At 33.6% G+C, this 25,465-nt stretch overlaps 1 protein-coding gene across 1 annotated transcript in view; it reads left to right on the forward strand.

The window, feature by feature from the left end:
• The first annotated feature begins 1,029 nt into the window (after nt 1–1,029).
• Nucleotides 1,030–25,465, forward strand: part of LOC110108617 — an 89,715-nt gene continuing 65,279 nt past the window's right edge. Inside the window, exons 1-8 of the mRNA XM_020839327.2 lie at nt 1,030–1,112; nt 12,561–12,638; nt 12,767–12,851; nt 12,945–13,027; nt 13,237–13,294; nt 15,537–15,647; nt 16,363–16,420; nt 17,007–17,103. Of these exons, the coding sequence (XP_020694986.2) occupies nt 1,038–1,112; nt 12,561–12,638; nt 12,767–12,851; nt 12,945–13,027; nt 13,237–13,294; nt 15,537–15,647; nt 16,363–16,420; nt 17,007–17,103 (645 nt within the window). The 5' untranslated portion in view covers nt 1,030–1,037. The remainder of the gene's footprint in view (nt 1,113–12,560; nt 12,639–12,766; nt 12,852–12,944; nt 13,028–13,236; nt 13,295–15,536; nt 15,648–16,362; nt 16,421–17,006; nt 17,104–25,465) is intronic.

A 25,465-nucleotide genomic window follows, 5' to 3' on the forward strand; every position in this document is an offset into this window, starting at 1 on the left:
TGATGCAGCCCATGATCAACAAAAAGGATCCTTCGATCAAGTTGAGTCTACTACTTTCACTATCTAAGTAGATCAAGGTCCATGATAGTTTGAAATGATGAAGCCATGAGATATTGATCGGGTTTGTCATCATTGCCTCATCATCTACTTCAAGCTTAAGTTTGTTAATTTCATATCTAAAATCAAAATTATTGCTACTATAAACTAAGCACTTATTACATATCGATTAGCCTTAATAAAAAAATTTTCTAATGTCTCTAGGAGAGATATTTAACTATAGAGGTTTACGCCTATCGGAAACTAGGAACTAGTATGCAAACTCCTTGTAAAATGTTAGTGAAATCTCTGGATGTTGTTTTATTTGCAATCTAATATGCTTTCAACATTTCATCCATAACCAAAACTCTTTTAGAAGAGCCGGATGCAAAATTTGGAGCCCACAAAGAATTATTTTTTAAGGAAATTCATTGTTGGAATTCTACTTTTGTTTCATTTGCTTAAATGGCCCAAAGTTAGGCATTCCATTAGTTGATTGATCTATTAAAATCAACAATTCTATAATTAAGAATTGTTCTCTTAGGAAATTTTTTGACGCAATACTTCTTTGTTTCATTTGTTTACATGGCACAAAGATTAGCATAGCATTCCTTTTTATTTTGGCACAAGAATAGCATATCATTCGTAAGCACAATTCTGCTTTTGTTTCATTTTCTTACATGGCACAAAGAACATCATACAGTTTTTTTTTTAATTTAATTTTTTTATTTTTGCACGAATGACATTCTGGTTATTGGTTAATCTTTTAACATGGAATATTCTTGTCACTGAAAAGCAAAATCCATACGAATGGCGAAGTCATCCATTCCGTTGTACATAGCCTATTAAAGATGGATCACAGTCAATTTTTTTCATGCTGGTTATTTTGTCTCCAATCTGAAAGCAAATCATATGTTTGGTTTTTTTCCTTTTCTGGCTTAAATTTCCTGAAATTTGATTTCTTTTCTGATTTTTGAAAATTTCACAGCAAAGTTTTTATAATGTTACATTTGATATCAATTCAAAACTTTAGGTTTTCGAATTTGGACGTGCCAACTGTTCCTGAATTTCTTAAGGTTAGTAAATTAAGGTTTTTGTAAAATTTGCTAACTTATGTACCATTTACAATGTTACCAAGCGTGTCAAATGTTTATTTCTGTTTCACTTGAAAGAAATATTCTTATTTCACTTTTTAAAGCTGAATCAGAGCCTTTGCATTAATAATTAATGCAAAATCGTAAAACACCCATTGATTGTAATTATACTAGCTAGAGGAGAAATGCTATAAATAAATATTTCTTTTGAAGTTATGTCAAATGGCGATGCAATCTTTAGGTTTGTCCCATATGCAGATATGACCATAAAACTGAGAGTTTCCATCAACAAATTGATGATTTTGTTTATCACGTTTACCTCTACAGCTGCTTCATTCTTGATTATTGTTGATTCATTCAATAAAGTTAAAGTGAAGTTTGATTTTGATTAAATTAAATGGCTTGCTAAATTTTAACCTTCTCAAAGATCTGCTGAAGCTTTTAAATATGTCGATTTCTCATTTCGATGAGTTTGTTCATATATAAGTACATTAAATTGACTCAGTAGAGCCTAACATTTTAGTCTGTTTGTGTCAGTTTTTAGTAGTGGAATAAGGAAATAGTGCAGATCTCCCAATAAATGCTTAAGTTTTGTTTTAACTCAAAGGATCTTGTCAAGGAACTCATAAACAATTAAAATGCATACACGTGCTACATGTGTATTGCATTACTAGCTGTATTCTTCGTTAGCTTAGTGATTTGTAAAGATGCAATTTTAGGTTATATACTATTAGATTTATTTTAAGTGCAATGTGACGTTTAAGGTTGTTTTTTTGCTTCAATGCACAATGCGAAGCTGTGTTTTGCTCATGAATTTTATGTGTATACATATATTATGCGCGTATAATATTTTATTTTATGATAAAAGATCAAAATGGTCACTTGACTCTTATGAAAGACCAAAATGGCTCCAAATTATATAAAGAAGTATTTTGTTCCCTCAACTCTATAAAGAGAAATCAAAATAATTCTACTATTAAAAATTAATGGTAAAAATTAATGAATTAATGATTATGCCTGATGGTGGGAAGGTATATCTGGAATATATAGCAAATTCGTCCAACCTCAACAGAAAACGAGTAAAATGTCTTGGATGAGGATAAATTCACCATCTTAAAAAACCCTCCACAACAGCGGACGATCTCAGTTACTCTCGTTTATATATGAAAGTTTTTGTTGGAGATGAAAAAAGTTTAGTTACTTAGTAATTATATTTATTAAATAACTTAATTAAAAAATTTTCAAAACTAGAAATGAGCTGACTTGGTTAATCTGTCAATAATAACCCATATTGCATCTTTACTCTGCCTTGACCTGGGTAATCAATCACAAAATCCATCGCAATGTCCTCCCATTTCCACTCAGGTATTGGTAAAGGTTGTAGTTGACCACTTGACTTTTGATGTTCTGCCTTAATCATCTGACAAGGAATACATTTTGCTATAAATTCTGCAACACTCTTTAATCCTGGCCACCAAAACAATCCTCTAAGTTCCTGATACATCTTTGTACTGCCTGGGTGAATTTCATATGTTGAGAGATGAGCTTCCTGCAATATATCTTCTCTTAAGCTTTTAACATTTGGAATACAGATCCTGCCTTTATATTTTAATAATCCGTCTCCATCCATAGTAAAGTTCTCTAATTATCCTACTTGCACCTTCTTTATGATGACCTGAAATTTTTCATCCTGAGATAATGCATTGAGCACTCTATCTTTCAAAGTAGATTGGATTATCAGCTGATTTAACATCATATCTTTTGTCTCTTTCTGATTGACCACTGAAATTTCTAACTTTTTCATGTCTCTGATTTTCTGCTCCTGTTGGGTGATTAGCCAATTTGCATTTCCAAGTGTTTTTCTACTAAGTGTATCTGCAACCACATTTGCCTTTCTAGGATGGTACTGTATGTCCAAGTCATAATTCTTAATGAGCTCTAATCACCTTCTCTGTCTCAAATTAAGCTCTTTTTGATTGAAAATGTACTTGAGACTTTTATGATATGTAAACACTTCGCATCTTACCCCATACAGGTAATGTCTCCATATTTTGAGTGCAAAAACAACAACTGCCAATTCTAAATCATGAGTAGGGTAGTTCCTTTCATGAATTGTCAGTTGCCTTGAAGCATAGGCCACCTCTCTACCATGCTGCATCAATACACATCCAAGTCCTCTTAATGAAGCATCACAGAAAATTTGGAATCATTCTGAACCTGATGGAATTGTCAAAATCGGGGCAGTCATTAGGCAATTCTTTAACTTCTGGAAAGCTCCTTCGCACTGATCACTCCATTCAAATTTTAATGCTTTCTGAGTTAATCTGGATAACGACATAACAATCTAAGAAAACCCCTCTACAAATCTCCTGTAGTAACCAACAAATCCTAGAAAACTCCTCACTTCTGAAACTATCGTTGGCCTTGGCCAATCTGATATGGCTTGAATTTTATTCTGATCAACTAAAATTCCTTCACCACTAATTACATGCTCCAGAAAATTAACACTGCTCAGCCAAAATTCACACTTTGAAAATTTGTCATAGAACTTGTTCTCCTTTAATGTTTGCAATACTGCCTGCAGATGACTGGAATGGCTTTCTTCATTTCTTGAATAAATCAGAATGTCATCAATAAACACAATTACAAATATGTCCAGAAATGACTTAAAAACTCTGTTCATCAAATCCATAAATATAGCTGGTGCATTTGTCACCCCAAACGACATTACTACAAATTCAAAAATGGCCATATTTGGTTATGAAAGCTGTCTTTGCTATATCTTCCTTCTTAATCCGTAGCTGATGGTATCCATATCTCAAATCTATCTTGGAGAAAACTGTAGCTCCTTCCAGTTGATCAAAGAGATCATCAATTGTGGGCAATGGATATTTATTCTTAACAGTAAGCTTATTCAGTTCTCTGTAATCTATGTACATTCTGAAGCTTCCATCTTTTTTCTTTACAAACAGTACTTGAGCTCCCCATAGTGAGGAACTTGATCTGATGAACCCCTTATCGAGCAATTCCTGTAACTGACCTTTCAGCTCCTGTAACTCTTTGACTACCATCCTGTAAGGTGCTCTTGCCACTGGTTTTGAACCCGGTATCAATTCAATAGTGAAATCTATCTCTCTTTTTGGTGGTAATCCTGGCAAATCATTCAAAAACACCTCTGGATACTCTCTGATTACAGGTATATCTTTCAACTCTTTAACTTCTTTATTTGTATTCTTTACTTGAGTAAGAAAACACTGACATCGCTTGGATACAAATTTGTATGCTTTCAAATAAGTAATTATCATTGAAGAGATTCCTCTCTCACCATAAAACTTCAATTCTATTTCTCCAAGAATTTTAAACTTTACAATTTTCTTATTGCAATCAATAATCACAAAATGTCTTGATAACCAATCCATTCCCAATATCATATCAAATTCTTGTAATGATAAAACATTCATTGTGGCTTCAAACTTTCTTTCATTTATTTTAAAAGTCACTTTACATACATCATTTACATTCATAATCGATCCATTTGAAATTAGAACTTCTAAAATTACATTTGTCTCATAAACATTCAATCCAAATGTCTTAACAAATTCTTCTGAAATAAAAGAGTGTGAAGCTCCTATATAAAAAAGAATCCGTACAGACTTTCCTTGCATCATAATTATACCTATAAAATTACATAAGAAAGACATAAACATACATCATTCTTTTAATAATACTTTCATAATACATATTCATTTACTTCTCATTTTTATCACATGTAATTACTTTAGGTGAATCCTTAGCATCCTTCTGAGTCAATGCATATACTCTAGGCAGAGTATTCTGTCGGCTTTGACTTGATCCTGGAGTAGAAGCAGCTGATTCTACTGTTCTTGTCTTCCAACATTCCTCTGAGATCCAGTATTTATCTTTGACTCTTCTGCTGGTCTTTGCCCCAGAGTAGGACAGTTCTTAGCTATATGACCTGGTTGATGACACCAGAAGCAAGTATTTGTACCAGATAAACATTCTCCTTTATGTTGTCTTCCACACTTGCTGCAATTGTTCACACTGAACTGTCACTGCTGCTGAACTTTGTCTTTTTCCAATTAAATTTTCCACCTTGTGAAAAAGACTTGCTATGTGAATCCTGAGGGACTCCCATAACCTCACCACTTTTCCTCTTCTTAAAATCACGTCTCCTTTGAGTATTTTGCATGCCTGCTTCTATCTTTCTAGCTTTTTCCACTAGCACTATATAATCTTTAATTTCAAAAGGAACCAGGGGTTGCCTAATTACATCCTTCAGTCCAGATAAAAACTTATGACATTTTTCCTTAGCCGTTTGTATTAATTGGGGAGCATATTTGGACAGGGTGGTGAATTCAGCCTCATACTGCATCACTGATCTTTCTCCTTGTACTAATCTCATAAATTTATCCTGCATTTGCCTTCTCACTATAAGAGGCACGAATCAATCTCTGAATATCTGATTAAAGTCATCCCACTTGACTTGCATATTTTGGATTCCTCCAAATTTGCCTTGATATAAACATTTCCACCACCTTTCAGCTTCTCCTTCTAGTGCAAAGGTTGCCAAGGAAACTTTTCTCTCTTATGGACAATTCATACCTTCTAATATCTTTTCAATCTTCAACAACCAGTTTTCAGCCTCTATTGGTTCCTCTATTCCTTTGAATAATGGTGGTCTCATATCCTGAAATAATTTCAGAATTTATTCATAACCGTTCCACCACCACTATTACTCCCCGATGATTGATTTCTTTAATCTTGAATTAGCTAAGTCACAGCTATCATCATTTGAGCCAATGCATCAGGATTAACAGGAACATTTGGTGTTATTCTTTCCACTTCTTCCTCTTCTTCATATTCATTTTGATTCCTGTTATCAATAAGATATACATTTTACATTAAATTTTAAATTATTAATAATCATCCTAATGGCTCTTTCCAATACGATTCATATCTTAATTAGGCTATGATACCACTTTTATAACGACCCGGCCCGGATGCTCGATCTAACGAGACTGGTACGAAAAGTCGGACGATAAATTTTTTTAAATATGTACTATTTCATTTGTGTTAAAGAGCCACTAAACACAAAATATAAATTACCTATTGTCATTTGCACGTCGTCTTCTGTAAACATGTTCTTTTCTTTCAACCATTTCTTCTTTAGGAATTTACTTGAAATATTTAAACTCGTGGGTTGAGTTTACTAAGTAAACTCAATAAGTAACTATTTAAAATAATCATTATAAATATAGATCAATATATATTCTTTCATTTCTTAACCTTATTTCTTTCTTTTCATTGATTTATACTTCTTCGGATATTTTCATTTAAAAAAATTTAAAACATTTGTTATCTTTAAAGAAAGGAGTCAATAATGCTTATATTGAAATCATTAAAGATATGTATGCAGGAGCTATTACTTGTGTTCAAACACAAGGTGGATTGACCAAGTATTTCCCTATTTCGGTTGGGTTACATCAAGGATCAGCCTTAAGCCTATATCTTTTTGCTTTAGTCATGGATGTTCACACTAGACATTTGCAAGAGGATGTACATTAGTGTATGTTTTTTGCTGATGATATTCTTCTTGTTGATAAGACTAGAGAGGGAGTTGAAGGTAAACTTGAATTATGGAGGTCAACCTTAGAGTCCAAAGGTTTTCGCTTGAGTAGATCTAAAACATAATATATGGAGTGTAATTTTTGTAGTAATAGACCTAATGAGGGGATTGTGACTTTGGGCGATCAAGTCATTAATAAGAGTACACGTTTTAGATATCTTGGATCTATTGTTCAGAGTGATGGTGAAATATATGGGGATATTATCAGCAGAATTCAAGTTGGATGGTTGAAGTGGAGGAATGCATCGGGCTTGTTATGTGATAGAAATGTACCCCTCAAACTTAAGGGAAAATTCTATAAGATGGTAGTGAGGCCTGCAATGCTTTATGATGCCGAATGTTGGCCTCTAAAAGAGAAGCATAATACTAAGTTAAGTGTGGCAGAGATGAGGATGCTCAGGTGGATGAGTGGCTTTACCCTTAGAGATAGGATACAAAATGAGAATATACGTGAAAAGGTTGGAGTAGCTCCAGTAGAAGATAAGATTAGAGAAAGTCGCCTTAGATGGTTTGGTCACATAAAACGGCGGTCTTGCGATGACCCGGTTAGGAGAGTAGAGGTATTAGATTTGACTTATGTTAAGAAAGGTAGGGGTAGACCTAAAAAGACTTGGTTAGAAAATATTAGGAATGACCTTTCTTTATTAGATTTAAACGAGAATTTGACTTTTAATAGGACACAATGGAGAAAAAGGATTCATGTAGCCGACCCCACGTAGTGGGATAAAGGCTTGATGATGATGATGTGATGATGTTATCTTTAATATTTCCTTTTCCCATTTGATTTGCATAGGAGCACCGTCTCAAAGTACCAAAAGTACAACCTTTTCCATTTGATTTCCTTTTCCATTTTCCATAGCATTTTCCTTTTTCTTTTTCGTGCACGAGTACGGCGTCCCCAGCCAGTACCATATGGGGGTGAACTCCTGTCGTTTTCAATATCTTTTCCTTTATTCTCTTTTCTTTTCTTTTCTCATTTTCATCCTTATTGTTACCATTGCATACAACATATTTTACATGTATCTCTATAAATATTACTTTTCATTTCCATGAACTTTTAAATCTTCATAACAGATGAATTCGTTCTTAAAACTATAAAATCATAAGAATTTATGTCTTCAATATTTTATAATACAAAATTTAATCAATTACTTAGAAAATTGAAATCATGAATAAAACATTAAATAATATAATTTACCCACTTTGAACGTTTCAGGTTTTCGATGCTTGATCTACTCTTGAATCAATTTCTCTTCCTGTTGAATCCTCGCGAAATCAATACTTACAACTTGATCTTTCCCTTCCAAAAACCCTAAATTCCTACAATGACTTCATATCAAAATAATATTTTGATTCATATCAAAATAATATTTTGATTTAATAACAAAATATTATTAAAAACCTTATAAGAAGAAATTAACTTACAATTTTTGAATGGAAACTTCTCGAACTCCCAAAAATATTTTATCTCGCAAATTCCTTTTTCTTCGCTTTAATCGCTTCTTTATCCTTCAAGGAACATATCGCTCACTTTAAACGAAGTAAATGAAGAAATTTATAAGAAAATGAAGAAAGAAATTCAACAAACATTCTTCCCTTAATTCTTTTCGTCTGTTTCTCTTGTTCTTCAAATCTCTCACAAAATAACACTCTGATAACGATAAGAATGAAAAGGAATCGTTATTTCCTATCAGAGAAGACTTCTAAAGATTGCTGATCTCAAAGAGGAAAACTGCTGTCCATTCTTCTTCCTGTAGCCCGAGCTATCTTCCCCCTCATCGGAGAAGACTTTCCTTGGTGCTTAGTGCTTCTTCCCCAACTCAAATTAACAAAGCCACCCATGAATGGCAGATCCAACAACTGAGTACGGCTTGACTTGGGACGAGGATCTCCACCACTCCTTGATGAGAGGTTCTCTTTTCCCCTTTTCATTATATTTCTCTAGCCTAACTCTATCTTGTGCTAGATTGTAGTCACGAATGATGACTCTCTCTGCTACTGCTAAGTTTAGTAAACGTAGGGTTTTTTAGCGTGCCTTTATGCTTACTAATTTTCCTTGTTAGATTAGGGATTGTTTTGAAACTACTACTACGGCATTAAGTGATTTACTAATTGTTTTGAAAGTTTTTCCCATTCTCTGGATATGTAACTTAGCCTAAGCGGGTGTGACCCCTTATTTGTTTTGATTCGTTGTTTTGAAATGTTACTAGTCTTGTTCTTTGATTATTCTAATCAAGAGTTGTGCAAAATTCATATGAATTATCTGCATTTCATATTTAGTTCTGCATCATGAAGCCCTAGTGAAATGGGCTATATATGCAATACCAATGCCACAAAGCTGATTCCTTCAATGTAGAGCCGATCTTCTTCTTAATCAATAATGCTATCTTAAATGGGTGAGATAATAATCTGTGGGGGATTGCACCCACTAGAACCACATAATTAAAACCCTTGTTATATCAATTTTGGCATACAAACATCAACATTCCCTTGGAAATACCTCTGTATGTTTCCTTTCCTCACATAAGCACTTGGGAGATTTTTCACAGGAGCTCACATATGTATATAACCACTTCTTTGCATGAATATGTGCATAAAGTGAATAGAAGACCATTGGGCTAATTTTCTTATGCAGTTATAATGCTAATAAGCAAATTCTTAAGATGAATAAAAAATCTCCCATCATAGAACGTAAATTTCAACTGATATTGATGCAGGACTAAATGATGCAATGATGTTTATTAAGAATTTGCACGCTTATTTGAAGAAAATAATATTAAAGATAAACTTAAAGCGACTTAACAATGAAATAAAACAGAAGTGGGGTGAGTTTAGCTTAGGCCCAGTTGCACATATGAAAGTTGGGAACATTGTAAATAACCATTCGATCAAACATAGCATACGAAGAAGAGCTTCAACAAAAATCCCTCAATTAATAATGAGATAAGTTTTCATGAAGATATCCACTCATTCAACTCTCTAACTTCACTAAGCTTTAACGGAGAAGTTAATAGGAATCCTTATGAATCAATTATAAACACGATTGATAGCGACTAGGAGGGTAAAAGGGTTGGAGGAAGAGTTTACCCGAGGACAAAAGGTGAAATGAAGCTCCGATCTTAACTGGACAGCAGTTGGGAGGCCTTCTTGGACAACTTCCTTGCTGATTTTGATGTTCCTGGACTGATGACAGCAACCAGTGATTCTCCACTCAGCTGGACAGCAGCTAGGAGCTCTCCTTGGACAGCTTCGTTGTTGATTGAGCACTTCTGGACAGAGGACAGCAACCTGGGATTTTCCAATCAGTTGGACAGCAGGTGGTAATGCAGGAAAATTCTGTAACAGCCCTTGAGAATTTTCTGGACAGCCGTAGAGCAAGTTTGGTTGCTAGGGATTGATGTGGGCGGCAGGTAGAGAAGAGGAGAGGAGGGGGGTTGATGGCTTACCTAATCAATAACTTTTAATTAGGAGTGAATAGATTAAATCAATCCCAATTCAAATTTGAATTGACCTAAATTTAGGGAGTGATTATGGACAATTAATGGCAAAGATTAATGAGAAAGAGGGAGGGGTGGGCCGGCCTAGAGAGAGCGAGAGAAGGGGGGGCGGAATTGTGTCCACATTCAATGAATGTGGACCAAGCAATGAATTGTAATTAATAACTAAATCTAATAATTAATCTCAGGTTTAGGGTGATTGATGATTATTTCCTTCAAGGGCATAAGCTTAATTAGAAGGCATTTGAAATTCATATCATTTTGAATTTGAATTCAAATCCTTTCCTAAAACACAAGGGGCCAAATATGGAAGGTATTAATGGGGAAGTTAATGTGGGATTCAAGGGGAAGGAGATGGGGAAGTCGGCGGGTTGGAATTTGGTGGAGGGCCGGCGGTGAAGTGGTGGGGGTGATCCAAGGGAAGAGAGGGGGCGGCGAGTGGCTCGGGCTGGCTGCTAGGTGGTGGCGTGGGAAGGGCTTTGCCAGTGGAGGGAAGGAAAGGAGGAAGGAATGAAGGGGGAAAATTAAGAAAACCAAGAGCTCACCATGTTGGCTGTTGGGTATTGCGCTTGGCCTCTATAGGCTCCTCTCTAACTTTCTCTCAAGCTCTCTCAAGAACACCATGCAGAAATTTCATTAGTAATTCTTCATTAACCTCCAAAAAGATACAAGTGGCTTATATATAGCCATACATAATGAATGAAAACAAAAGACATACTTGCCCCTAGGGCACACATATGACTAAACCCGTTAAGCAAGGGTATAAACAGAAGAAAATAACAAAACTCATAAAACATAAAACTAATACAATAATAATCAAAATAGATCGGTGTGATCATGGCCATCGATCAAAAATAGATCAGTGTGATCGTGGCCGTCAATCGTTGTCCATGTCTCTGATATACTTTCCATGATCTGATGTCCTCATCAGATATGCTATCCTTGGTTTCATGAGCTTGTGAGTTTTAAGGAGACTTGACAGTGATGCCTATGTTTATGCCTGCTTATACTAGCTTCTGTCCTTAAACACACCGGCACTATTGGCTAGCAATTGTAGAATTGAAGCAAGGAAGAAAACTTTCTTTTCAGTTTGCATATGTTTAATGCGCTGAAGAAGGTTCAAATTCTTGTTTGAATATAGCTGGATTGACAAGTCTAAAATATATGCTTGGTAAATCTGGATAATAGAAGGATAGGTTGATAAATATTTATTTTAATTGAAATATTGGGAGTAGGTATGTCAAGGTTAATTATAAAGAGGTTCTTTCGGCAGCTGCAGTGGAGTACATAGGTCAGGTTTATATCCATGTAGAAGGGCTCTAAAGAAAAATAATTAAGCTGAAAAAAATATGATGTTAACATGCTAAAAAAATTATCTACCTTAGGACTACTAAAGTAGGCCACAAATATTTTGTAAAGAAACAATGATAGTTGACTACTAAGTTGATAAATAAGGAAAAGGACCACAAACTATTCAAGCTGCTCTGCTGCTGAAAGCACAGAAAATTGGTAGGACACCATTCAGTAAGTATAATTATGACTGAATCAGTTTGAATACAGGCTTCTTTAACAACAAAGCTGCACTTCAAAATATATTGTATATTGTTTTTTTTGGCTCTTGGTTTGATCTTTCCAGCATGATTGAAGATTTAGCCATCTAATTGTACATGCATGCTAGCATTTCGGGATTGACTTTTTTCCTAATTTGTTAATGTATGTCTTTCTTTAATTCATCTTCCACGCCTAACGTACCTATCTGCTGGCAGCTTCACTGTTATAAGTAAAGATAGGTTGAGAACCATTTTTGGTAGCTTTTGGAACATTTTTAGCTATTGATTAGTTATTTGAACCAAATCTTGTGTTTGTGTAGCAAAAACTTGGCTCAAATCTGCCCTCAGGTCGGTATATTTATGACCTCAAAAAGTTCTTCGATTTGTCAGAATGTTATCTATGAAAATTATCAGTTCAATACCAAAGTGCAAGCATATGTTTAAGCCATTTTGGCAATCGTCTAGTTATTCGGACCAAATTTTCTAGGTGTGGTGTTATGTACCTTTCTCAAATTTCTCTGAAAGTTTCTATGTTTTTAACCTTTAAAAATCTTCAGCAAGTCAAAAAATTATTTCATTATCTCAAGTCTCTATTTTCTTAACCTGCACCGCTTAGCTGCAAGTTTGCATTATATCCTGATTCCTGAGAATACTTTAGATGAAATGCTGTTTATAATATGTGTAAGTTGCAAGACTGCTCAATTGTTTTCATTGGACTGTTTATCTGGTTTTACAGATTCGCTATGCATTTGAGCTATTGACTAATCCATTATGGAAGAGGGATTATGACCTTTTTGCTATTGATGAGCAGCTGGTGAGTTTTTTTTTTGCTTTTTTAGTTGTTCTACATGTATGAATGTTTAGACTTGCTGTTTAATATAAGCATCATATTCATCAATATCTTTTAGAAGTGTATTCAACGACATTTATTATGTGCTTTAGCCAGTTATGAATGAGGCCATCAGAAGATATGCGGGGAAAGACTACTCAAAAATCGATCTCCCATTACTAGATGCAACTCCACGTGGTAGGAGCCTTTATCTTCTCTATTTATTTAGGCATCATGCTTGTTTATATGTTTCTTTATTGAAATGTAATGCATGAGTTAGCTTTGTACCAGACTTGATGAATCAAGATTTTAATGTCCTGACATTTGAAGAATTTACGTCCTTCGTTGGAGGATCAAAAGCAGTGTTGATACAGGTATGATCATGTGCCATATTACACGTGTTATTACTGTAGTATATTTCAAACCCAGATTTATAAGTTTTTCCCTACTTAGTATGTAATCTGGAATGCCTCTTGACCATTATTAACTGTCATATTATTTAATTGAGTTGTAATAGCTTATGTTTTGGTGCTCATGTTTTTGGCTACCGTTATAATGATTATTCTCAGGGTTTTATTTTTAGGTTTTTTCATTTGGAAGTCATCACTGTGCGAAATTTATCAAGAGCTGGAAGAGAATAGGTATGTGATACCTGGTGAAGGATTAATCAATGTACTTCTATGCCTATTAAATGCTACTAACAATTATACGAGAATATTTTGAATGTCCTCTTTCTAGAATCTGTAAGAGTTGATAATGGTTATCTCGTAGATCCATTGCGAATCTTAAATAGTTTCTGAAAGTTTGAATCAGGAAATTATCTGTTGCAATTTCTTTATGACACTCGTCTGAGTAAGTTTACGTGGATAATGTTATGGTGGCTCTAATTCTATGGTATGTAACAAATGAAGAGTGTTGGCTTTACAATAATGTTCATTTTTTCTTCTTACAAAATAATTTGAATGGTTCATGTAAGGACTTATTACTTTTTAGTCCATAAAAATGTATAAAGCGACACATCATTTTTAATCTATTGACTCATAAACATTCACTAGCGGATTGCTTGCTTCAAAGCCACTCTCCTATTATGTTAGAATATATTGTCATATTCAGGTCTACTACTGTTGATTACTAAGCAATTATTGCTGGCTAATATTTGCTTTCTTGAAAACCTTAAAGCAAAGGGCACACTCTGGTATTACCAGATATGTTGGAAGCTATCATCTTCTAGTTTTGGCTTTGTAGAGTCGGTGGCATAGAGAATGTGAAACAAGCTTTACCAGCTTTGTTTTTTGCATGGTTTAAAATTGCGCAATAAGAGGCGCGCCTTGTATTATTTTCCTGCTAAAATTCTTAATTTTTCATTTACGCAATTCTGTGTTCGTGAGGCTTACGCCTCAGACCGCCTCGAGGCTTACGCCTCGCCTCACGGACGAAAACCGCCTCGAGGCGCAGTTACGCAATTTTAAACCTTGGTTTTTTGTGATCCTATCGCTCGTATGCAAAACCTATAACAAATTTGATTTTTAAACTTTTATTCATTTGGATTTATAGTCATTCATTCTGAAATGATTACAATTGGTTTTTTCAGAACAAATTATAATATGCTGGACTTGGTTTTGAGGGTAAAAGTTAATGCACTGGTTAGATTGATCCATTTTGACCCAGTTTCGTTGTTTCAAATCATAAAAAAATGAGTCTTCTCTTTATCGTGGTAGTGGTAGAGAATTGCTATGAATTACTAGCGGAATCCTTCATGCAATGAAAGGAACTAATTGAAGGAAGCCGTAATTTGTGAAGATGGGGTTTCAATCACATGCTAAGTATTTGAATAGAGAGAATCAACTAACCATTTTATCATTCAATATTCATGGCATCACCAATACTTATTTGGTTCCACTATTCATAATATTTGACCAATACATATAAAAGGCCAATTATATAAGGACTACTAAGACAATCACAAACGAGTCTTAGTGTCAAGCAATAACAATTCAGAAAAATCAATACAAAAACCTACAAAGATGCATTGAAGATAACCGGATTAATATGAATTATACATAATAAACTGAGTACTAAATAATTTGACATGACTGAATAGCTGGTAAATGTCTGCTATGAACTTTCTTTGGGTTTAAAGAATTTTACTCCAAAGAAATAAAATATTTTTTGGAGAACAAACTAAAGGTTTTCAACTATTGTGGGCTCCGACATTTCATGCCCCAACCTCTCCGCGACCCCTTTTTTTCGTGTTGTTGAGGAGAGTATTAACGAGTTTAAGTTCTGAGGTAAATTTTTAGAAGGCGGATTGGATTTTAGATAAAACATTACCCAAAGATTTCGCTCTCATTTTGCGAGGACTTTATGATCTGAGTTCAGGTTTCCTATAAGCGCAGGCCCCTATAGTTAATTACGCCTCTCGTTGACGAGAGAGAACTTTCAATTAATGCTAGTCATTGAATAGATATATAGTATCCAATGTATAGTAGCAGCATAATTATGGTGTTTTACTCGCATTACTTCTTTGTAAAATCAGAATAAATCAATTTCAGATTCCTGATTGATTGCTATTCCATTTTTTATTATATTGTTTTAACTTGGGCAGAGTCAAAAGATAAAGTAATAGTTAACCAATGTTATTATGCGTTAATATTTGCTTGGTATTTATGTTATTGTTATCTGACAATGAATATTCTAAGTACAATATCTTGGTTTAAACCAAATTTCGCTGATGTTGCTGGCTAAAGTTTTGCTATAGATGAGTTATTCTCATTAATCTAATATTGGTTTCTAAAATTTATTGAGTTATAAGAGTTTTGTTAGAATTCTTGTAGTTCATACTTCCTATCTTTTAGTGCTGATTCAATGATGCCTTATGTATAGCTACTTTGCTGGACGGGGTTGCAGACTCTGGCTTGGTGGAACTTCAACATGTGCAACTTGCAACTTTCCTTGCTGAGCGAAACTCTATGAAGCAACCAATTTTCCGAAATGGTAGTATCTTGAATGTTATTCAAAATTTATCCCATGTTTGTTTTGTAAAACCATGCTGTATGTACTGTTCGAGTTTGTTGTATTGGCTGAAGAGTACATGCTGTGAAGTGCATGTGGTCCGCCAAAATCATCTGCAACATCATGAACAAAACTATCAAAAGACATTATTGGTAGATTTGTATCTTCAAACATCAATTTTAAGTTACATAATTTGATGCGAGCAACTTTAAAATTTGGACGGGAGTTGTGGGGCTGTAGTTTTGCAGTCAAATAAGAAGCATGAAGTGGTTCTATTTTTACACTCCTTTTAGGGATATATGACCGAAATATCTTGATTTACAGGATTTGCAACCAATAGATTTTGAAAATTTCCATCACAACAGTAAATATTGGAATAATCTGCAACATTTTCTTTTTCCAATCTCAGCTTGAATAGGTCCTGAAATAGTAAAAATGCTTAGTTTTGCAATGACCTGTTTTTTTTTTGTGTTGATGTTTTTATTCTAACCAAAATTAGACTAGTTTTTCTGGAGTTTTGCTGCACAGAATTAAGTTCCCAAGTTCTAATTAGAGATGTAAATGTGAAGAAGTGTAAAACAAGGCTGTATTTCTTAGTCCGCTGCAAACTTTAGCTGTCATATTGCTAAGCCATTAAGTTCATCTTCTGTTCCTTTGATAGGTTCTATATTACTGATCCTTGCAAAGTCTTTGACAGGTTTACCTGCTCTTGTTGCATTTCCCCCTAATTGTGCCAATTCCGATTGTTATACAAGGTCAGTTGGGATTGTTCTTTTACTGTAGTATGGTGATGAAAACCAACATGGTTAAGGCTTTCAATTTGGATCAAATGACTCAGATCAAAGTCAGCAAGCTGACTATTGAGACAAGCTTGAGTCTGATTGAACTTGAATTGAGCTAAGCCTGTCAGATCAAGCTAGCTTGAGATCTTTTCGAAAAATATATTATATGTATAAATGGGCACATAATTATAATTATATATATACTTGATGGACAAAGATAAGCGTTAGGAAATCAGAGATTAATCAATAGCATATCAGTTTTTTTCTTGAATCAAACTTAATAAGACATGCTTGGCTTGAATCAAGGTCAGATCAAGCTAAAACCTATAACCAAACTTGGCCAGGCTTGAGATTGAATCGGATCAGTTCAAGCCAATCTTGAGCTAAGAGTGGATCAGCTTGATCTGATCCTGTTAACAGCCCCCTAAAGTTAAACCAAGATACTACTCAGGGTTCTAGAAAAGTCAATTTGTCAGTATTGCTCCTGCCATGATTGCAGGCCATCTTTGTCATGCATGCTTCTGTACTGAATCAAATAAAGCCTTCATTTTTCTTACAGATACAGTGGAGATTTGTCAGTTGATGCGATTGTTGATTGGTTGGCTACAACTGTACTTGAGTTGCCTCGGATTTTGTATTATTCAAAAGAATCTCTGGTATGCTTTGTTTATCAAATTTCTTACATTCTGAACTATTTTGCTGTTTTTTTTTATTTTTTGTTTGTGAATGATATTTAAAAAATTTTTATTGGAGGATATTTAAATAGACATGTAGGTAGAGAGGTAGATGATTTTAAAAATATTGTGGTGGCAATGGGTTTGCAACGACAAATAAAGATGGTAAGATCATATTAGATTTTTCTTTTGCTTGTGATTTTTTAATTGCTAATGCTTTTTTTAAGAAAAGAGATGAGCATCTCCTCACTTATAAAAATGGATATATTAAAAATCAGATTGATTATTTTCTTATAAGAAAATTAGATCGTTTAGATTACAAAGATTCTAAAGTTATTTTGAGTAAAAATTTATGTATCCTACATCGATTATTAGTTTTGGACTTTAAGATAAAGGGACATGAAATAAAAAATTAAGTAAAACAATATTCTAAGATTAGATGGGGGCATTTAAAAAATATTAACAAAAATGTTTTTGAGAATAAGATTTTAGATATTAACATTTTGTCTGTGCATGAGGATGCTAATGTTATGTGAGAAAAAGTGGATAGTGATATTAGAATATTGCAAAAGATGTGCTTAAAGTATCAAACGGAAAAGCTTCTAATGATAAAAATAGTTGGTGGTGGAATCCAAATGTGTAAGAAAAGATAAAAAACAAGAAAATTTGTTATAAAAATTGATTTAGATGCAAAAATTTTGATAAATGGAAAAAATATAAAGTGACACATAATGAATCTAGGAAAGCAATACGCAGTACAAAGATCTTAACTTTTAATGATTTATATAATAAATTAGATACTAAGGAGGAGAATGATATATGTATAAGTTAGTCAAACAAAGAGATATGAGTAGTAAGGATCATGGTTTAAAATTGCGCAATATGAGGCTCGCCTTTGCGCAATTCCAATAAAAAACGCCTCGATGCTTACGCCTCGAATTTTTTTATGAGGCTCGCGCCTCAACTTGGTTGAGGCCCGCCTCGCCTCATTGGCATGAGGCTTACGCCTCACGCTATATATATTAAAACTTACATAAATCTTGAAGCAAATGCTCGACATTGGACTCTATAGGAGAGGAGGAAGGGGGAGAGAGCAGTTCACCATAATGATGATTCAAATGAAGAACCCCTTAGTGATGACAGTGCTGATGACTTATGAGTTCTTATGTGATATGTCATTGCTATTTATTTTTGGAAATTGAAATTATATGTTAATGTAAAGAATACTGGGATTTGGGAAAGATAGAATTTTGAGTTGAACTATACTTCATGTTGTCTTATTATTGAGATATTTTGATTTCACTTCATATCTTATGCTTTTTTATGTTTTATATTATTCACTCATTAGTATAAAAAATATTTGTCATTTTATGTTTACGCAATCTTTTGATTTTGAGGCTTACGCCTCAAAACGCTTTGAGGCTTTGCCTCGCCTCACGAATGAAAAACGCCTCAATGCTCGAATACGCAATTTTAAAATTAAGGACGAAGATCAAAAAATATTTTTCTTAGAAGATGATATTCAACAGAGGTGGATGAGGTATTTTGCTAAACTTTTTAATGAAGAATGTAAAAATACGATTGACTTTAATGACTTTATCACCCTAAATGAAAATATTTTTTTTTTGTTTTTATTGATATATTAGTAAAACCGAAGTTAGAGAGGCTTTAAAGAAAATTAAGTGTGGAAAAGCTGTTGGACCTGATGATATTCCAATAGAGGTGTGGAAATACTTAGGAGATAAAGGAATTTCATGGCTTACTAAACTTTTAAATATTGTTTTGAAGACAAAGGATGCCATATGAGTGAAGAATGAGTGTGTTAATTCCTATTTTTAAGAATAAAGGTGATGCACAAGATTGTGCTAATTATAGAGGAATAAAGTTAATGTGTCATACTTTACAACTATAAGAGCGAGTTATGGAGCGTAGGTTGCGGTGTGATACTAATCTTTCTCAAAATCAATTTGGATTCATGCTAGGTAGGTCCACTATGGAAGCCATACGTTTATTAAGAGGTTTGATGGAGAAAATATATAGAGAATAAAGAGGATCTACATATGATGTCTATTGATTTAGAGAAGTGCTATGAAGCGTTCTTGAAAAGAAAGATTTAATAATACTTATATTAAAATCATTAAACATATGTATGTAGGAGCTATTAATTGTGTTCAAACACAAGGTGGTTTAACCAAGTATTTTCCTATTTTGGTTGGATTACATCAAGGATCAGTCTTAAGCCCATATCTTTTTGCTTTAGTCATGAATTTTCTCACTAGACATTTGCAAGAGGATGTACCTTGGTGATGCTTTTTGTTGATGATATTCTTCTTGTTGATAAGACTAGAGAGGGAGTTGAAGGTAAACTTGAATTATGGATGTCAACCTTAGAGTCTAAAGGTTTTCGCTTGAGAAGATCTAAAATTGAATATATGTAGTGTAATTTTAGTAGTAATAGACCTAGTGAGGTGATTATGACTTTGGGTGATCAAGTCATTAATAAGAGTACACGTTTTAGATATCTTGGATCTATTGTTCAGAGTGATGGCGAAATAGATGGGGATATTATCAGTAGAATTCAAGTTGGATGGTTGAAATGGAGGAATGCATTGGGCTTGTTGTGTGATAGAAAAGTCTCCCTCAAACTTAAGTGAAAATTCTATAAGATGGTGGTGTGACCTGTAATGCTTTATGGTGCCGAATGTTGGCCATTAAAAGAGAAGCATAATACTAAGTTAAGTGTTGTAGAGATGAGGATGCTTAGGTCGATGAGTGGCTTTACCTTTCGAGATATGATACAAAATGAGAATATACGTGAAAAGGTTGGAGTAGCTCCTGTGGAAGATTAGATTAGTGAGAGTCGCCCTAGATGGTTTGGTCACATAAAATGGTGGCCTTTCGATGATCCTATTAAGTAAGTAGAGCTGTAGAGGTATTAGATTTGACTTATGTTAAGAAAGGTAGAGGTAGACCTAAAAAGGCTTGGTTAGAAATGTTCTTTCTCTATTAGATTTAAATGAGAATTTGACTTTTAACAGGACGCGATGGAGAAAAAAGATTCATTTAGCCGACCCCACGTAGTGGGACAAAGGCTTGATGTTGTTGTTGTGTTTGTGAATGCTATTTCTTTATTTATGTTATTTATCTCCTGTGAATGATTAAAAATTATAGGACATAATAGAAAAAGAGGATTCATGTAGCCACCCCCACATAATGGGATAAATGCTTGATATTGTTGTTGAAAGGTTAAAAATATCCCGCAGCTTATTCAACACTATTTTTGCCTTTTTTATCTTCATCATTTTTTTAGCTTTCATATGCCACTTACATCATCGTACTCTTAGGAGAATATTTTCAAGAATCATCGTACTCTAAGAACTATTCCCTGTTGGTGAGCTGTGACGCCTAGGAATTCAAAATATGCAGGTGAGCTAGATCCCCCAGCAGAAGGAAAGTCGCCGCTCAAGCAAGGTTCGCCCCTTATGTATGCCCAAAACTACAATAACAAAACTAGAATAAGCATAAGTTCTCACTCGCCTTTATATAGATATCCATATCAAACAGACTTGTCACGGAAGAAAGAAAGTCACGACGCAAACAAATTACGAATAATTATGCGGACGAGCACTAGCTAACCCCTTAAGAGGAGCTTAGCCAATAAAGCTCCATAGATGGAGAACAGGTTGGCCTAGCCATGCTATTTTCATTTCCCTACTATTCATATACATGCTGTGTAAGTGACTCTTGTACACGTCAATTGAGTCATAAACTTGAACAAAAAGTGGAAAGTAAAACAAAAATAAGTGATTATGATAAAACTTAACCTTTTTATTCAAATTTCATTTTCAAAGATTTAATCTTACAGTTGCCCTTGCATAAAAATAAAGATGAGTAAAAAATTACAAAATGTGTCAGTGCGACTCAATAGCTCGCCACTTGCCTAGTCTATGGCTTTCTCTACGGGTGTGCAGTTCGAGCCGGAGAAAATAGAAGGTGCTGGAGATGCAATGGGTGAAGGATCAAGAAAATCGAAGTTGCATCATGCCACAAACTTGTTGGCATAGGGTGAAGAAGAGAATTACTCCTGAAGGTCTCCAGTTCTCTTTAGAAGGGTATTACCCAACGAGCAAATTGAGAAGCGGCGATAAAGACTAACTTCCCCTTCACAGTAAAGGGGCTACCGTGGAGAGAAAGGGTGAAGGATGCACGACGCAAGCACCACCAGGGCATCGTAACCACCAAGCAACTTGTCAGCGGGCCCAATTGGCCCAACGTCTCACCTATCACGTTAGCATTCCTTCCTTCGTTAAAATTAATATCAAACATAACAATTGATTTTCTTGCTCTCCTTTGCCTGTCACAGGTGGAGACTTCCATGATTCTCTGGCCCTCGCCACCACAACAATTACCTTTGAGCTTGGTCTTCTTTAGGGCTCACATTTCAATGGAATTTTGAATAAACTCGCTTGGACCTTATCACTTGGAGCTATAATAGAAGGAAGTGCAAGTATATCTCAAGCAGCCACCTTCCTACTTATAAGGAAACATGAATGAGTTATCATTTCAACCTCCATTAATGTTAATCAAATGCCTCCCTCTTGTAATAGTAAAAGGATTCTACCACTGGACCATTGAGCCTACAAAGACTGCATAGTCTCTGTCACTGTAAAACTAAAAAAATATCGATTGTATGCGTCTCACGCATTTCGATGCATTGCGACAAAATTAGGCCAAATTTCAAAGTCGTATGAACTCGACGCAATTACTTTTAAATTCTACGTGAAATTTTGATTGAAACGATATAAAGAACCTATACCTAATTTCACACGAATTTAAAACTAAAAATTCGTCGAAGTTAACTTAAGTAATAATTAAGCATAAATGACCAAATTGTTCTCATGACCCTTAAGAGAAATATTAGGACCAAGGGCACATGCATAATTAACCATCTAATTTATCCGTTAAACCCTCATAACGCCTAAGGGACCGAAATCATTCAGTTACTTGCGTTTTGTTCGGCCGCACGCGAGAAGGGGAGAAGGGTGGCGGGTGTAAGGGGAAACATCAACGGCGGCAGGGTTTCTGACGAGCTCTTGGGAGGAAAGTGAAGGAAAAATGCTAAGGAATGAGGTAAGCTTCTAAAACAAGGAAACTTTCATTTTCCCCTAGATTTTCTTTGCTTAAAATTTTAGGGTTTGCTCAAAATATAAGATTTTTAAAGAAGAACGATAGGGAAGGATTATAATGCAATTCTAACCTTGAAAATGTCAAATTTTCTTAAAAAAATTTTAGGTTTTCAAATTAGGGTTTTATGGAAACTTAATTTTGTCTTAGGAATAGTGTCTGGAAAGGTTTAAAAACACTTTATAATGATGAAATTTGAATTTTTCCTGAGTTTTTTAAGTTTAAAAAATTAGGGCTTTTCCTAATATTGAGATTTTATGAAAATTTATTTACAAGAGTTGTTCCTATAGGTCTTACCAAGGTTCTAATTATGAAAAAAATAAGATTTTTATCAAAAAAAATATTTCTCTAATTTTAAATTTAATTAATCCAAAAAATAATTATGTTTAATTATAGGTTAGGGGAAATATTTTAAAATGTAAATGGAAGGAAAATGTGAAATTTAGGTTCCCAAAATTAAGATTTTAATTAAAATCGAATTTTATGTTAAATTTCATTAAATTACTTAGGCATAGAAGGTAAAATATTAAATAAGAACATTAAAAAGGAGAAATGTATTTGTATTAAACTATTAATTAAGTATTTATTTTTCTTTGGTGTTAAACATAAGAAGGGGTTGGTTCGAGGAGGTTTGCAAAGCTAACTTGCTTAGGATAAATGACAAATTACTCTCTAAATTCATATTCTTTAACTTTTAAGATGTTAATTGTCTTAAGTTGCATATGGCCTTAAGTATATTCATGTTGCATTACTCTTGTAAGATGTTAATTGTCTTGAGTTGTATATAGCCTTAAGTATATTAATAATATATTATTTTTTTAGATGTTAATTGTCTTAAGTTGCATATGTCCTTAAGTGTATTTAAGATATAAATGGTATTGTGTTACATAATATATGACACTTAGAAATTTATGTCATTTAAAAGCATTCATATCATAAAGGTTCTATAGATAAATACATGTCTATTTTAACATTCATATTGATTTCTCTTCATTGCATATGAGTTTAGTAGATGTAATTATTACTTGTTGAGCGTTAGCTCATTCCCTAATTTTGAAATAATTTTTAAGAGATCCTGTTGTTAGGTGATGGCTGAGCGATCTTGATTTACATACAGTCGTAGAGGATCGGAGGACAAATTTCTTGTATTTTAGTTTGGTGTGATTTTTCTTGGTGGATGTTGACATGATAAATTTTTATCCACCTTTGCCTTTGACTTATATATGAAAAGTTTTGACATAATTGAAAGTGTTTTAGTTGCGCTGATTATATATTAAATTATTTTAGATTCAAATATTTCATGTTTTAATGTTATTGAAAAGATATGTTTTAACATTTAAGTCCGACATCCGTTCCCGCCTCGTCTATGCGAGCTCACCGGGCCGAGTCGTGATAGTCACGTCCCGGCCCGTTGAGCTAGTGTAGACAATGTGGAAATATATGCCGGATTTAAATGGTAAAACATATCTTCAATAATATTATAACATAAAACATCTAAATCTAAAACAATTCAATATATAATCAAGCGACACTAAAACTTCCAATTTGTTTTTCAAACTTTTCATATATAAGTCAAAAGATTTACAATGGTGGATAAAAATTCAACGTGTAAACATCCACCAACAAAAATTCACATCAAACTAAATACAAGGATCCTGTCCTCCGGTACTTCTCTATGGCTGTATGTAAACCACGACCGCTCAACCATCACCTAACAGTAGGATCACATGAAAAATTATCTCAAAATTAGGGAATGAGCTAACGCTCAGCTAGTAATAATTACTTATACTAAACTCATATACAATGAAAAAAAATTAATATGCATGCTAAAATAGACTTATATCTATGTATAAGACCTTTTATAAATGAATGCTCTTAAAGGATATAAACTTCTAAGTGACATATGCTTCCTTACTTTATTTTGCAATATAGATATCATATATGCATCAGTACCGAAGTGCCCATGTTGTACTGATCCGGTACAATTTCATATTGGCTATACATTATCATTTTGCTTCGAAAAGCCCTTTTGTCCTGAAGAGTCGTATTTTGCTAATGCACCGTATTGGTACTCCGCCTCAACATGCATAAACTCGCATATCATTTCGATATCATAATATATGTAATTTGATATATGAACCATGCATATGTTCAATCCAATAAATGAATTTGATCATAAGTTTTCATATTAAAAGTGAACATTTGTAAATTACATATAAAGAGAGTTTTCTAAACATGCAATGTTATACTTTATGAAAAGTTGAAGGCATATGTAACATAATACACTTAATATTTTAAAAGAGTAATGCAACATAAATATACTTAAGGCTATATGCAACATAATACACTTAACATCTTAAAAGAGAAATAAGAATATGAATTTAGAGAGTAATTTGTCACTTACAAGTAAGCACGTTAATTTGGCATACCTCATTGAACTAACACTTTCTTATGCTTAGCACCTAGGGAAACAAACACTTAATTAATACAATGCATTTCTCATATTCAAGGTTCTTAATTCGTTTTGACATTATCCTAATTTGGATTTGTCATTTTTATATAAATTTATTTTCGGATTTTATTTAATCCTAATTCTTGTAAGGTTCAAATTTAATATTTTCCCTTTCTAATTACTCTATACTTAAGTAAGTTAATGTAATTTAACATGAAAATTCAGTTTTGATTAAAACCCTAATTTTTGGGAACTTAAATTTCTCATATTTTTTTTTTTCATTTACTTGTAAAAATCTTTTCCTTAACCTGAAGTATAATTATACATAATAATTTTTGGATTAATTAAATTTAAGAGTTAGGGAAATAATAATTTTTATAAAAATTTCAATTTCTCATCAATAGAACATTTCTAAGACCTATAGGAACAACCTTTGTTAATAACTTTTCACAAAATTTCAACATTAGGAAAAAACCCTAATTTTTTAAACATAAAAATCTTAGAAAAAAATTCAAATGTTATAATTATAAAATGTTTTTAAATCTTTCATAACACTTTTCCTAAGTAAAAAGTAAGTTTCCATAAAACCCTAAATTTTAACCTTGAAAAATCTTGGAGAATATGAAAGATTTCTAAGTTTAGATCTTACCCTTTCTCTTCCTTAATCTTTCCCTTTAATTCCCCCCTAAAACCGCCACCAGAAAAGTC

The sequence above is a fragment of the Dendrobium catenatum genome, unplaced genomic scaffold (genome assembly GCF_001605985.2).
Source record: "Dendrobium catenatum unplaced genomic scaffold, ASM160598v2 original_scaffold_185271, whole genome shotgun sequence".
NCBI lineage: Eukaryota > Viridiplantae > Streptophyta > Magnoliopsida > Asparagales > Orchidaceae > Dendrobium > Dendrobium catenatum.